We start from the raw sequence: 16,740 nt of genomic DNA, 5'->3' as shown, positions 1-16,740 counted from the left end.
CAAATCGTGTTTTTACTTCATGGGACTTCCGACGTTTAAATATGCCTAACGCACTGGTTTCCCATGTTACAATGTCCGTGAGCCCCGTCACCTCGCGTAGTGTGGTGTGTATCGTGCTCCAGTAGGATTGTAGTGTCGGACAACTCCAGAACATATGGAGAAAGGCCGCGTTCGGTTCTTGACATTTAGGGCAAGAGAAATGCGTGTTCGGGTAGCATCATTGAAGGTTTTCTGGTGTTAGATATGCCCAATGTAAAAGGTAGTATTGTATATTTTTGAATCTGTGATTTCAGGATACTTTTGGGGTGAATTCCAATGGTGGTCTTTTTTATTTTTTTCACATTTAGTTCCTTGAAATCATCTACATGAAGGAATTGTATTCCTGTGAAATCGAAATGTGTGAATCTGTGTGACCTAATGATTGATCTCTCTGCTTATAGGAGGTGTTGACTGCATCCGGCTCGGTGAGACCATTATTGAGTATTCAAAGGATTTCAAGTTCTACATAACAACTAAGCTCAGAAATCCACATTATCTACCCGAATTGGCCACAAAGGTTTCCTTGCTTAATTTTATGATCACCCCTGAAGGACTTGAGGATCAGCTGCTAGGCATTGTTGTTGCAAAAGAGAGGTTGGTATTTAACTTCAGACGAATAAATGTTATTCCACGTCTGCATTCATGTATCTCATCTATTGTGCATGCATTCCCATCCCTTAAATATTGGCAATTGGTTTTCCGCTCTTCAAAAAATGTTTGATTGGTGATCTTTCTGTTAGATTGCTCCTCCCTTTGCATCTTCATCTTCTCAGTGCTTAGAAGAAGTTGCCCAATTGCCTTAAGCTCTTTACAAATAAGTTTGATGTTGTCTGGCTGAGACATGGCATTCAAAGTCAAATCCATGCCACTCGAATGATTAAAATTGTTGTGATATTTCAATGCTCCATGGATCCAGTGCCAATGCAAACTCGATGTTCCTCTTTCTAATCAATGTAGATTTTGTGTCTGAGGTTAGTGTAATCTTTTCATCAATATATAATTTTTAAACACTGTATTAACACCATATTCACCCTCCTGGCATTATGCATGTTTTTGCTTGACTATTTCATGATGTATCTCTTATGAACAATGAACAGTAATCTGGATGGAAATCCATACTGGCAAAGGAATTATAGCAAGTTAAAAGTTCAGGGTCATGATATCACTTGTAATATATCGGATTCCAAACATATTGTAACCACCACATCAACCTAACCTCCATACCGCAAGGTAAAATGATGTTGAATTAGGAGAAGTACATATGTGTGTACCCTGCGATGTAGTGGTAGGTGTAGTGGATCTAATATATGTGTAGTCTGACATTGCCAACCTCAAAAGCGAGATACATGGCAAATTGTGTAATTCACAATTCTTCACACTGTGAATCAAATCTAAACCGGTGCCATATTTCATCAATAAAATTATCATTTTCTTTGGTTATTTCATTTTCATGTGCCTCAGGGCACTTTCAGTGTGCTGAACAATTTAACTATAGAATCAGGACAAACTCGATGATTCAGATATAATGGGACACCTTTGTTACAAACTTACAACTGAATCAATATGTGTCACTCTAGGCAAAAGCTCTCTGAAGATCGTATTTCTAGCAACTGATGGACCTATTGAAAGTTGTTCAATAGTGTGAAACAATTTATTCTGGTATATGAAAGAGATTGTACTTTGGCTGATTAAATACATCTACTTTGTACTTAAGAAGCTGCGTGACTCGCTTCTGTAAATTTCTTATACATTGAGTAACTACAGTAATAAAGTTGCATTATGTGATCAGCAATTGCCGAGTAAATATATAATTTAAGCTAGAAATCGCACCAAACACACACATGAACATTCTGACACAGGGGGCAGTGAAGCTGATGCTAATGTGGCAAACTCCAGTAAAATAATAGAAACAAAAGTTCATGCATGTAAGGCTTGGCAAAATGTGTGGGAGAGAAGCTTCCTCACTGTTCATAAGAAGGGATCCTCAGAGGTAAACATACAGGTATCAATAAGAATAACTTTGCCAATCTTTGGTTGGAAAGCCTCAGCAACAAGGGAATCCACAGAGAAAATGTTTGAGCCTAGCAAATTACTATAAATTGTGTAACAATGGAACAAAAAAAACCTTTCAATGTTAGACTATGTAAAGTACATGAATAAGTGTTTCAAAAAAGGAAAGTGACTCGAAAAAGAAGATAATTGTATACGTTATTCAAATGTTATAAAGACATTGAATTTAAACCCATGGTAAATAATGCAGGGTACTAGTCAATCAATCAATAATTTTTATTTCGCATTGTTTTCAAAGCATATAAAGTGCATGATTAAAAACCTCTCCAATAAAATATCACATGGATAACAATAAAAATTCATCAATAAGAATCAACTACATATACAAACACCACATAAATAGATATATAAAGTGCATTGTGCCTTCAAATGTGGGCACCCCACCACTTTGAAGTGCATTGTTGCTTTGATCATAATCATCATAGTAATATAAAGTGCATTGTGCCCTCAGGAATTAGTTTCAGTCATTCCCTTTTTTTCATTGCTAATCTAATCCATCAAACCTATCCAATAATTTAGTATTATCATCAAATATGCTAAATATCATATCACAAACATCATTAAAATGGATTTAAAAAATAGATATAAAAACATGTACTTAAAGTGATAACCCATATTATGCCGTCAGTTTTAATGTTCAGCATTTTCCTTTCCTCCTCCACTATCCCATTCTGTCAGACCTTCCTGTTAGTCCACGAGGACCATAAAAACAATCCCGTACTATAACAGATAAAAGGATTAGAAAGTTGTTTAATACAGTAAAGTGCAGGACGGCATTGTTTAAATTGGAATTTTTGCAAAAGGGGGAGAATGTACCTCTTTCTATATGGGGTATAAAATCCACAGAAGGATAGTATATGCAAATCAGAGTGTACAGACCTTTTATCACAGGGGCATACTGGAAGGTCATCTATTGAAAAAGCTTTCTTTGGAAAGCCCATCATTAGCGGGATAAAATTCATACGGAATGTAGCTAAGATAAAATGATGTTGGGGGTTTGTCACAAATTTCAAATATAACTTATTCACCCAAGTGGAAAGGGGGCATGTAAGATATAGCTTTACAGAACTTTTAGTGCGATTAGCATCAGCACGATCATTTGCAGATTTCTCCAAGAATATTTGCTTAACTCTATCTTTGGACATAGTTCTGCAGCTAGACAGGTTAGCAAATGAGTCCTTCAACCCCAAACTCTCCAGCACTGATTTTACATATTGCAGCCAGACGACCTTGTGTCCATTGTCTAGTGCCAAACAGTCCTTAATGATATTTTGAGTCACAGTGGCCATATCTCTCTTCCAAATCGAGTGCCATAGCATAATCAGGACAAGTCTCACTACATCTGTGATATATTGGGCCTCTACCTCAGTGTGGCAGATGTAATCTGCAGTGTTACTTGGGAGTGCTAACAGTCTTTTATAGAAGCTATCTTCTATTCTTAGCATTTGGTCAATTGCCACCACCCCCCAGACCTATAAGATGCTGAAGTAACAGCTTTTGCAGCATACACCTTTTTTATCACATCAATGCTCTTAGCACCCAACTTCTTAGTGAAGGAAGAGATGCCCCGCACGCTTTTCTTCATGGCAAGGGCTCTATTACTCACCATTTTGGACCAAGTGATTTTTCTATGAAATATAACCCCCAGGTAAGTAAAAGTATCAACCACTGCCAATCTGCACCGCTCTATATGAAACATTGGAAGTTTTTTAGGGTGAGTATCTGCCACCATCACAAAAGATTTAGCTTCATTCACTCTAAGATCCAAGCTGGACATAAATTTCATATAGGCCATCAGCTTCTGTAAGCCCAACTTAGTTCTTGCGATCAATACAGCATCATCTGCTTAAAGCAGAATTGGAAGGGACACTGTGTTAAAGATTGGTAAATCTTTTGTTGCTCCCATCACAGCTTCCTGTATTCCATTGGTTTATAGTGAAAACAGATAGGGGCAAGGACACAGCCCTGCCTTACCCCCGTTTTATTTTAAACAGCCTAGTGCATTCCTGTACCGAACACAAGCATTGGCCTGTGCATGCATTTGAAAAATAAAAACAATTATTGGGGGTCAATTCGCATTTTCTCCATGATGGCCCAGTGTTTAGAATGGGAAACACAATAAAAAGCGGCTGACAGATCCATAAAGGCCATATCAATTTTTTGGGATCGAACCACTGTGTATTTTGTAAACGTTAGACTTAAGTTAGGACATTGATCGATTGTTCCCTTGCCTTTTTCGAAACCATATTGCACCGGTAGTAAAATGTTCTTTTCTGTGGCCCATGCCTCCAGTCTGTTCAGCAATGGTCTCCCATCAATTTTGCAGTGCCATCTAAAAGGGAGAAAGGTCTGTAGTTTTTGGGATTAGACTTATCCCCCTTTTTGAATACTGAACTATTACTGATGTATTCCAAGAAGCTGGGGGTCCCACTTTACTTAAAGTATTAAAAATGGTTGTTAAAAAAGAAATCCAAATGTCTTGGTAGGCAAGAAAAAAATCTAAGGGGACCCTGTCTGGACCTGGAGCTTTTAAGGGGGTGCATTGTGCCAAGCCGAGTCTCAGCTCTTCATTATCGAATACCAGGGTCTCTTTAAGGGGTGTCTGCGAAACAGTGTAAGGGGTTCCGAGAACTCATCACCTGCTCCAAAGATTTGCTCAAAATGAGCCACTCAACCTTCCTCCCCCAAATGAGTATCTGAAGTCATTTTATTCTTTTAAAAGTTGTTCTTCTTTGATCTAATATTTTGTAAATGTGAATTCAATTTTGTTAATTGAACTTTTATGATTGGTATGAAAACGGATCGAATAAAGATGATGATGATGAGTATCTAAAATGGGATCAGACTCCTCTCTCAGAAATGGTTCATTTATTACTCTCCAGAAATCCCTTGGATTATTTGTCTCTGCTGCCCTAGACAGGTTTTCCCATGCTTCTTCCACAACCCCTCAATCCTTGCTGCACTGGCCTTATTATATTCTTTCTGTAGGGCTTTCTGTAGGGCAGATTTCGGTCTCTTGGAGTGGCTCTAAGTGCTTCATGCAAATTATTGAGGGCTTTCAAACAAGTCTTGTCGAACCAACCCAGTAACGTATTATTGTGAGATGAAATCCTCCGAAAGAGGCTATCTTTGACCTCCCTCAATATATCTCTAAAGGCCGTCATTAGTCCTATCATATCATGAGTTGGATCCTAACATATCAAGACCTGTCAGTTTTTTTGAGACTATTAATGAAATTCATTGTTCTTTGTCAACATTGTCCCATTTCAGAGAATACCATTTTTTTCTGTCTAGAGTTGGTTTTGGTATCTTTTTCACTAATAGGGTATTACTTTTTAGCCAGGCCATACTACAAAATAAAGTAGCATGGTCACTAAATGATGAGAAGGATGCCTCTGCTTGGGTTAGTCTGTCAACAAGAGGTTGAGACACCAAAATATAATGTATGGTAGAGCCTAATTCAGGAGTCCCAAATGTCCTTTGGGGCCGTCCAGTGTCACAGTCTAGCTTATTATTAATGTTGAGATTCCAAGTAATAAGAAATTCACTAAGCAAGATACCATACTCACTATGAGTGAATTGTAAAGGCCTTTCACCCTCTATATCCACTAGTCCACACACACTGGCTGTCTCAATATCACAATAATGTGAATGAATTAAAGTCACCATCATAAAAATATGAATACATATCCGGTGTTCCTCGTTGATCATATTTATATCCCTTATCAAATGAGCCACAACCGAGGTCTTATTTGCTGTAAAATCATTATTATAATAATTGATCATCAGCCAGTCCCAGTCGCCTAGGCCCTCTCATAGTAGGATGTGGTATTAGCGGGAGGAGTTAAAAAACTTCTGCACATTTAGCCTTAGTGTGTTAGAAACTAATGTCACAACCCCCCTTAGCTCTGCCCCTTGTAAATGGAGTAGCTGCGGTTTGGAATGATCTAAAGCCCTCAATAAATATTTGGTCAGTTTCCCATGTTTCTCGTACACACACTATGTCATATTTTGTTAGGTGGTTTTTCCAATCTAAATTCCCTATCTTTTGTTTTATACCGGTTACATTCCAAGTAGATATTTCTAAAGAACTATTGCTTAACTCTTTCTATTCTGCTCACACTTTACCTATTTTGGGTGGGGATATAGTTGTGTCTAAGACTGTGTGGACATTATTCAGTCAATCGCAAGATTCCAGATCTTGTAGGGGGGGTAAAGCAAGTATCGATCCTTACTTAATAACTCCCTATATCTGAGAGTGGGGGCAAAGCTACGAAGGGTAGAGTTGATGAATAAATTACATTTTTATCCCTCATAATCTTAGGGGACAACTGACTCAGGTGCCTATAAAAATAACCTAAGAGGAGAGCATGAATCCATAACCCTTGGGGAGGTGTGTTTGGTAGAATCCCAAGCAGATCCCCTACCACCTTGTTGTTATCAAAATTAAGGACTATGCAATAACCCACTAGGGCTTATCGGGACTGGCCCACCCAATCCACTCTTCTTGCCATAATCAGATGCCTAGAATGATCAACTGCCCCCTTTGTTGTTCTCGACAGGCAATGCTGGGCCTTTGTCATAAGTTGTATAGTGGTATCCTGTTGTCCCTCACTCAATACTGGTACATAAGCCAGTATTACGCGACTAAGGGGCAAGCAGCCGGAGGGAGAGCTAAGATAGACACTCTCCTTTCCCTCTTTGTTAATTCACCTTTCTTTCGCTCACCCTGATTAAACAGGGGAGGGATAATAGGATCTTTAGGCTGCATGAGCTGGTCCTGGACTGCGTCCAATGAAGAGGGGTATGTGATGGGATGTATCATTCCAAAGGTTCTTAAATTTGAAGACCCATCTACCCCCAGTATGTTGGAGCCAAGTGAGTGTGTGGCTAATTGCACTGTTCTCCCACCCCTCCTGTAATTACAGGATCCTTTTGGAGAAGTGTATTAGAAATTACCTTAAACCCCTTTTGTTCCACAGAGCCATTTATCACCCTTCGTTTGCATAGCACATCTAAGATTCCCTTAATTTTGCCCAACTGTGATATAAGTGGTTCAATTAGTGGCAACATCAACTTTTCCGGTCTAGTATATAAATTGTCATTAGTTTTGTTACAGTCCCCTTTTCTCGGTGGTCCCAGGTCCACTACAGGGGGAACTTTTGGGGCCTTGCTGGTTTTAACTGTTGGTCCAACCCTTTTTCTTTTGACTGGAGATTCTCTAAGTTGTCCTTGTTCCATGTCCCCTTGAATAGGAACAACAATTTGGCTTGCAACGGCTTCCTCTTGAGATACTATAGATGCTACTGTAATAGTAGTCAGGGACGATTCTACTGGAGACTGTTCTTTTCTCCCTTCGCCTAAAGATAAATGGCGCTCAGTTAGCGCAGTCTCCTTATAGAGGGCATTAGCTGTTCTCAACAGAAAAGAGTCCAAAGTGTTTGCTACTTCCCCCCTGTAACCATTTGAAAAGTTTTACGCTTGCCCATTACCTTGTGATTACCAGGAAGTTAAACGTCCAGACCAGAGTTAAGGTCTCCCACCAAGATTTAGAGGGGTGGGCCAGCCTGACCTCCTCCGGCCAATGACGGGTGCAGACGGACCCAGTCTTGGCTCAGGCACGCACCCAGGCGCGTCCTGTGCAGCGGGAGCACAAGTATGCAACTCCGGGTGCCATCAGTGACGTGTGCGGCAGCTGCCACGGGTGTCTCTGTGGCTTGGAGTCTCTCCTGTCTTCTCCTCAAATGATACAGGCATCCCCGGCAGCTGGAGCCCCAAACAGCACAAGTAGGCACCTCCGGGCACGAGCAGTGAGGGTGTGGCAGCTGCCGCAGGCGTCTCTGAGACCTGAAGTCTCTCCTGCCCCCTCCTCAAATAATACGGGCAGGGTAATAGAGTTTGGGCCTCATTTAGAGTTGGCATAACTTGGGATTGCAACTGTCCCACCAAACACTGTTCCCCAACCTCATTTAGAGTTGTGAAACCCGAGAGTTTCTGATGGAGAAGCATTAGCTGGCCTCACCATCAGAAACTTTGACCCAGTGACCTGTACACCACTGGATCACTGGGTCACAGAGGCAGTCCCCCTTCCCTATTTAGGGCATTGTTAACAACATTGGTTTTATTTGCCCGCATCCACCATGAAATAAACGATTGCCTACTGAATATTGACCAGCATAAGGAAGTGCTGTGAGTCAGCCAACAGAATTCCATCTGAATGAAAATTTTAACACTCTGCAAGGGGCAGAGTGAACACTGATGCCTGCTTTAGAGGGGTATATTGGCAGTACATCTGCACAAAGCCACTTGGTCTTACTTGCCAGGTCGGTGGGCAGGCTGCGTGTTTTGGTGCAGAGAAAAGTGAAGAGTCGACATGGCACACATTCCTGTGTGCCATGACTACAACCCACTGCCTGAGGCCTAGGTAAGTCATCCATCTAGCGGGGTGCACTAGCCCTCAGGTGAGAGTACAGTGGCATGCGCCCTGTACTCCTGCAGTGTCTATGTACATTCTTAGAGATTGTAAGTGTAGTAAAGCCATAAAGAGTATATGGTCTGGAAGTTGGTCATTATGAACTTCACACCTCCATAATGGCTTTACTAAAACCTGAGATGTTTGGTAGCAAACTCCTCAGCACATTAGACCCACACTGATGCCAGTGTGGGATTCAATGTAAAATGTACTCATAGGGCATCTTAGAGATGCCCCCTGAAAAACGACCAGTCCTGGTGTGGTTCCTAAATGGCTGCTCGCCATTTGCCATCACCAAACAGGTTTCTGGGCCCCTGATTAGAGAGCCTCCACTCTCTGGGTCCAGAGACAAAGCCCATCCTGGGTAGAGGTGTCATACCTCCTCCCTTAGGAAGGGCTGGGTCCACGAAGGGGAAGCTTTAAAGGCCTGCCATCTTTGGAAGCTGTCCCTGCCTTCTGCTGCCCCCAGTATCTGGCTCCCACCGGTTCTGCCCTCACTTTGGGCAGGAGAATCGGAGTGAAAACTAAGCTAGGAAGAGAGGTGTGCTGAACTTTGCAAACCCATCCCTCAGGTTGGGGAGGCGATTTGAAGCACACATCTCGGTCCCCTCCATCTTGAAGATGATGGGACTCAGCCAATTAGGGAGAGGCTCATGCCCCCTCCCACTGGAGGGTGGCATTATTATTATTACTATTATTATTATTAATTGATTTCTTAGGTGCGAAGCTACCCACAATGGGGTCTCCCGGCGCCGCTGTTGACCAGGCAATAAGGGGATCACTGTGGCTGAAGTTTATTTGCGGGAAAATAACCAGGTTTTCAAATTCTTACGAAAGTTCAAGTAATGAGGTTCCAGCTTCAAAGACAGAGGAAGTGAGTTCCACAGGCTAGGAGCGAGACATGAGAAAGAACGAACTCCCATTCTAGACAGCCTAAAACGAGGAACATGAAAATTGCCCTGTGATGCAGATCTAAGCGAGCGGACAGGGACATAAGGATGGACAAGAGATTGCGAGTATGCAGGAGCAGTCTGATGTTTAATCTTGAACATTGTGCACAGCGTCTTGTGTTTGATACGCTTGTCTATACGAAGCCAGTGTAGATCATGAAGAAAAGGGGAGACACTAGTCCTACGGGGGATTTTACACAGGAGACGAGCTGCAGAGTTTTGAACCAGCTGAAGTTTCCGCAAAGTCTCCTGGCAACCCCCTAAGTACAGCACATTTCCATAGTCCAGGCGTGATGTTATTAACGCCTGGACAACCGTACGCTTGGTGTAGTCAGGGAGCATCCAAAGAATCTTGCGTAGCCATCTCAATATGGTGAAACAAGTGGCTGCGACACTCACCACTTGTTGTCGCATAGAGAGTGAATCGTCCATTATAAAACCAAGGTTCCGCACCTGCTTCACAGGCTGGGGAAGAGAGCCCATTATAGGAGGCCAATGTCTGGGACCCCAAAGGTGAGTGTTCTTACCGAAGATTAAGACCTCGGTTTTTCCACCATTCAGTTTTAGCAGATTAGTCTGCATCCACTCAGCCACCTTACCCAGACCATGCTGAAGCGAGGAGGGAGAGCTTTCCGCTTCAGCTGAGAGTGAAAAAATGATCTGGGTATCATCTGCATATGAGTAAAGAACTAAGCCAGAGGCCTCCACAATATCAGCCAAAGGACATACGTAGATGTTAAATAACAGAGGGCTGAGTGAGGACCCCTGGGGAACTCCACATGCAGATGGGCGAATGGATGAGGAAGCAGTGGACGAAAAGATTTGAAAGGAACGGTGTTGCAAAAAAGAAGCCAACCTAGACCAGGCTGAACCAACTACCCCTGCTGACCTAAGTGCCTTCAATAGAATGGGGTGCGACACGGTATCAAACACGGCGCTTAAATCCAAAAGGATAAGCGCCGCCGTTTCTCCTCGGTCGAGTAACAAGCGTAGGTTCTCAATTACTCCTAATAACGTGGTCTCGGTTGAAAAGTGAGAACGGAAACCCGATTGAGAGTGATGAAGAAATCCAGAGGATTCAATATGTGTTGAAAAATGGAGGTTAACATGCCTGGCATAATATGGGGGTGTACACACCCCAAGGAAGAGACCCATTGTTCCCGACCTGAACACCCCTTTAAACACCCCTGAACCAAGTATTTAGGGGCAACCCTGATCCTTGCCTCCTCAGATTTGAGGAGCCGTGCTGACCCAGGAAGAAAAGGACACCTACTGCTTTGGCCCCAGCACTACCAGCCTGTCTAGACATCGATCTGCCTACAGCGAAGGAACCGGCGTAACCAGCAGTCAGCAGCACCCCAGAGCCTGGAGCACCGGGTTTGCTCAAGAAAGACTGAGTCTGGGAAATATGTAAAACAACACCCCAGAGCGCAGCCCTAGATTGGGGCCTGTGACAATAACTACGACCACAGTCTCCGCTAAGGCTTCGCATCTGCCTATACCCCCAGAAGAGACTGGCGCCTGCTTGCCCATGACCCGGAGGGAGGCATAATACCTTGGCTTTCCCCTGGTCTGACTGTTGTTGTGCTGAACCGTTGGGGCCACTGACCGCGTCCTTCGCTGCACGGCCCTCCTTGGGGGGAAAACGACCTCCACCGCAACGGGGAGCATCGGCCAACCGCCAGCATCTGGAGGAGTGAGGAGAGCACAGGAGTGTGCGACTGCGGTCCGGCTGGTTGGGACTCGGGAGGTGGACACAAGAGACACCCTCTGCATTCCGAACGGGGAACCACGTCCCCGACTGGTAGCCGATGCAAAGCAGATAGAGCTGCGATAAGTGCCTTGCCCCCCTTGGCTGCGAATATCACCAGTGATTTAAGCTGGGCTGCAGGCTTTGCCTCCCCTCCCCGCTCAACCCGCTGGCCCACGACTCCACCATTGAGATCCATGCGCCTACCCATGTTGAATTAGCTCCCTAGGCAGCGGACTGGCGGTCTGGCGCAATTTGTTACTACATTCCCGATGGACGGCCCACATTGCAGGCAACTTTGATCCTGGATGAAAGATACGCCTGGGGACTGTACCCACTAGGCTCCTCCCGCTGGCCCTCGCAGAGGCCTAGAACGTAGCACTGCTCCCATATCCATCACCAGGGCAGCCGTACCCTAGGCCAGAACACCGACATCTGCCACATCATACATTGATGGTGTCATCACTACGATGCATTATAGGGGGCTGGAGAGTCACTGTGAACTGTCCATTGCCCACCCTCCCTCATACCAAAGGGGCACAGATTTTATCACAGCATAGCCGCTATCTCTCTTGTCTGGCTGCATCTGTGGGGCCCTCGGCAGGAGCCCCATCAACTTCTACATGCTTGGTCTCATCCTGAGGGCCTGCGCTAATCCCTAGTTCTCTACTTAGAGGTTGTGCACTATCGGGGGCTGACTTGCGGGTGAGATCCGACCAGCTAAGGACAACCCCTTCTCCCGGCCTGCTCTGCCTCTACCATCTCCCAAACTGGGTAGACCCCCTTGGATCATAACTTACCAGCGCACCAGGTGGAACCTGCATCTACTATACCCTGAGGTTCACTCTGCACCCCCTCCCATCATCACCAGAAGGGCGGTCGCAGCATCTTCAATCCACCTGCATATTTTGTGGCCCTTGTGGGCAGTCTGGGGATGCCTTCGGGTAAAACGACTGGGAAGCTAGTGTGACAACTCCTCTTCACTGAGCCACTCAACCAGGGCCGCCTATCGAACAGCACCCAGAACACAGCCCTCTCGGAACCCAATACCTCCTCCCCGGCATGGCCACCGCTCCAGATGCCACCATGGAGTGCATTCTGCTAGAAATTTCACCCGTGGGACGCAGACTGGAGGGCATTGCGACCAACATCCCTGCCCTGGTCACTGAGACTAAATCCATTATGTCGGACATAGCAGGGTTTCATACGTGTGTGGAGGATTTGGCCCAATGTGTCTCAACAATTGAGGAGCGCATAAACGTCGTACCAGAGAGAGATCAGGAACTCGTATATCTCCGCAGCAAGATCATTGATCTGGAAGACAAAAGTCGAAGAGACAACATCGGCTTCTTTGGGTTTCCAGAAAACCCGGAGGGCCTAGCCGCCAAATACTTACTGAGGGACACACTCCCGAAAACTCATGGGCCTGAACTTCGACCCCCCCCTTGGAGATGCAAAGAGTTCATCACATTTGCCCATTTGCCCATTTGACCTCTTCTAGCCTGCTTCTTATGCTTCTTATGCCACTAACACGCACAACAACTTATTACCTCAGCCCGAACCTATGGTCAGTACATACATGAGGGGCATGAGATCTGCATTGCTGCAGTTGTCTCCAAAGAAACAAATGACCAACATGAAGCCTTCCTCTCTCTGAGACCTATCCTTTGGCAATGGACTTTAAATATGGCCTTTTCGAACCGGCACACCTCCGTGTCACCAGGGACGAATTCACAAGGGAATTCTTTGACCCAGAAGACCTCCGTCATTTCCTGGAGGGTCTAAAACTTGAGGACATGGAAACCCACACCTCGGCTCCTGGAGACAACCACACTCCATCGCTGTCCGCGCCTCCTGCCCCTTCCAGGGACCCCAATGAAATTCAGGAGGCTCTCGCAACAAGTGAAAGGACCTTGATAGGGTGGCCTGCTCTGTGGAAGATCGAACCAGGCCATCCATGCGTTGCCGGCGCTGACCCAGGTTAGAGACAAATCTCGATCCCGTCTGATGCTCAAATCCACTGAGGGGAGGGCGCCCTGAAGGTGGCGTACCCTGGCCCTTGAGGCATGTCAACAACACTAAGCTCGAAATGCCAGAAGCCGACAGGAGATCCAGATGGCTAAGTACCAGTTTATTTAGTTGCAGTAACTTATTTTCATGTACTCGCTTATCACTGTTTAACTGTTATGTGCATACATCCCACTTGTTACTGGATACGCACCCTACAAATTTCAGCTCGTATGATTCTGAGAACCCTCCCCCTGAGTTAGTTTCTCACGCTGTGTGCTGCCTTCCGTTGGGCAGTATACACAACACTGCGCCTTAGGAAACGGATCTGCTCCAGATCACACCCGCCACACCCCACTCTGTAAGACCTTCTCCTGGGACATGGCACCTGTCTCTCCCCCTCACCCCCTCCTTCCCCAGCTCTACCCTGCAACCAAACCTCACTCCTTGCTGATACAATGCTCGCTGGAGGCTAGGGTCCATAGGTGAAGCCCCGTCTCTCTCAGCCACCGCACCTTCTCCCCCCAATCTTACACGATCCATGGGCTCTCCTCAGGCCTCAGGATTCCCTCTGTCCTCATCCACCCCTCTACCCATTACCGATAAGTTCCGACCAGGACCGCCGCCCATTGCACTACTTCTACGGAGGGATAGTTCCCACTCCAAGCTTTCCATCACCCGCACCACACTGGCACGGGTCGTACGGTCGTTGCTGTCGCCAGAATGTGTCCTGACCTGATCGGCCTGCAAGCCTAGACTGCAGCAAACAGCCCTGCACTCTTAGAATTGCGTAGATCAACAATCCTCCCACTAGTCATTTTTCCACTCCTCCTTTCTCTATCACTACCTGTCACCCCTTTGATCCCCTATCGACGTATTCCCTAACTGCCCTTGGCCGCACGCACCTGTTATCCTTGAGCGACCGCCGGCGGCACCTCTGCCTATGCGACAACATCCCACCCTGCCTTGCATATACACCCCCCTACCCCACCCTCCTCTCACCCCTCTCTTTCCCCTCTACACTCTGTCCCTCCGTATATCCGCTTTCTTTTCCTGTCTCCTATTCATTTACCCCTTCTTCTTCAGCTGAGCACCCCTACGTCCTGCCCCCTTGTCCTTTCAGCCACCTCGCCGCCCCAACCCTCTTTGAGCACCCCATACCCACCCCACAACACCCTCCTGCACGGACGCCCGGATGTCTCCCAAGCACCCTAGACCACTAATGGCATTACCCAGTATCCCAACCCACATCCGCTATGCATCCTCTTGTGGAATGTCAATGGCCTCACACACTACATAAAACAGAAAAAAGTCCCTTCTTATCTGCAACCGAAGAAAGCTGACATTGCCCTGTGTCTTGCTCCGCCTTTCAGATAATACAGAATTTCACAAATCCCACTTCCACATGGTGGCTCAAACACGGCGGAGCAGGAGACATAAAACACAACAATGCCTAGAAAAAGGTTTTAATTTACAAAATGCAAAGACTCTCATTTTAGAATAAGGCTTGAGGTTTTATTTATGCAATGCTCTCTGACAGAAAGGCTCTTCAGATGTCGGCGAAAGACCGATAATGTACCTTTGAGGCCTTGCACTCTGACTGCTAGCCGCTTATCATAATGGGTCCTTCAAGCTTAACTGTGATCCAGCCAAGTCGTACTCCCATGGACTGATTACAAATAACTACGCGATACCTTGAAGGTAAAAGGGTGTCTTGGTGGCAGTCTAGGCATACTGATGTCGCGTGAAGGTTGATGTGTGGACGGACTCTTAGAGAACATTAAAGACTACTGAGTAACCGTAATCGGGCAACAAGTCTAACATGGTGGATCCTAGGACACACGGATATTTTTATCTATTTTGAGCCTTTTGAAAGTCGTTTTTCGACAAAACACATGTCGACTGTCTATGCTCTACAACTGTGTCTCAACGATTTTTGAAAACTATTGTACACTTGTGTTTGTTCTTGCCATATGGATTGATGTGATTTAAGATTAAATATATTACTGCCTTTTAATGGTCAGTTGTTACTCTCTATGGTGCTGTGCTCTGTTTTCGCATTATTTAACTTTATATGTATGGGGGAGGTTTTTCCCTACACTTAGTGGATGGCACAGTGTTGACATTGTGAAAAAACAAAATACCTCTGACACCATAAATCCCAAATCACTTTTTTCCAATAGGATTTTTTAATTATCCCTGGATTATATTCATATATATATATATCTATATATTTTTTTCACTTGTTTTACAAAACATGAAATCCCGTCACAGAACAAGCTAGAGCAAAACCTGCTTGCCTTCTTTTTTATGCGACAGTCATAAAGGTTGTAATCAAAAACATTTAAAGTGCATAAACAAAAACATAAATATTTGTGCTTTTTCAAAACGTGAACCTTATCGTGCATAAAATCCAACTTACATATAGCATCCTGGAAAAAACATCAGGCAAAAAATAGTCCCACTAATTTTTGCAAATTAAGAAAGTACAAGGACTAGTTTTACTTTTCTGTCCTCATCATTCATTACTGTTTAAGCCAGAGAGAGGTCCAAATAATGTTCAGAACTCAATGATAGAGCCCTTCTCAGTTGGCTCTATTGTGTCCAATTTTGGGGCCCAGCTTATACTGTGTCAAAGCCAACGCATTTCGACCTTCTAGATGGCACGTCTTGGTAGGAAGGTCTTCATCAGGAAAGATATTTTCAAAGAGGACCTGAGAATCTATATGAATTGAAAAATGAAATAAAATAAAGAATTGATATAATTATTAATCTAATGTGCACTATTTACAATGGTGAGTATTTTAAAAGGGGGAACTGACACATACCATGTATATATTCGCATCTTGTAAGTCAGGGCCGGGGAAATCCTTTGTCTTTTGTTGCACCAACTAATGTTTACTGGAAAGAGCAGATGGCTGGTATTATCATTGGGGCAAGTCCGTTTTTCAATGCTAAATGCATCTAACTATTAATCTTTAAATTATAGTTTTAATCAAGGTTAGTGGGAGAAGACTGTCAGGGACGTTATTAGAGTTTAGTGTGATTGACTGCGACCTGTGCACCCTTTAACTTTGATGTTGTATGGCAAGGGCTATTCTCTACATGGAGGTATTAAACCTACATCACCCGTGCCACCTCGATAGTGCTCCATTCATAAAGCGCATGTCATAGTCTTAGGGAAAAACAATACCTTTTCTTTTTCCGAAAAGGGGGAAAAGGCTGTCTGCTATTCCACCTCCAGCAGCGTTCCAGGCACAGTTGTCAAGCGTGTTTCCTATTGCTCGCGGGTTCCTTGGCGGGCGGAGTTATGAACTTTAAATATGTTCACATCAATAGGAAACGGCGTTCGTGCGTCTTCTTGTGCAGTGATTCCTAGCAGCGCCGGCGGTCTTGAGCTTCCGCTCCCCAAACCGGAACTCTGTTTGCCGGACCTTGTTCCACTTCCGGTA

The 16,740-nt window shown here is 44.8% G+C and overlaps 1 protein-coding gene across 1 annotated transcript in view; it reads left to right on the top strand.

Moving 5' to 3' along the window:
* Positions 1–16,740, top strand: part of DNAH12 (dynein axonemal heavy chain 12) — a 1,449,067-nt gene that overhangs the window by 1,032,460 nt on the left and 399,867 nt on the right. Inside the window, exon 57 of the mRNA XM_085624669.1 lies at positions 441–633. Within this exon, the coding sequence (XP_085480795.1) occupies positions 441–633 (193 nt within the window). The remainder of the gene's footprint in view (positions 1–440; positions 634–16,740) is intronic.

Source organism: Triturus cristatus, chromosome 9, assembly GCF_964204655.1.
Source record: "Triturus cristatus chromosome 9, aTriCri1.1, whole genome shotgun sequence".
Classification (NCBI taxonomy): Eukaryota; Metazoa; Chordata; class Amphibia; order Caudata; family Salamandridae; genus Triturus; species Triturus cristatus.
This window is presented reverse-complemented; position numbering and strand designations above follow the sequence as displayed.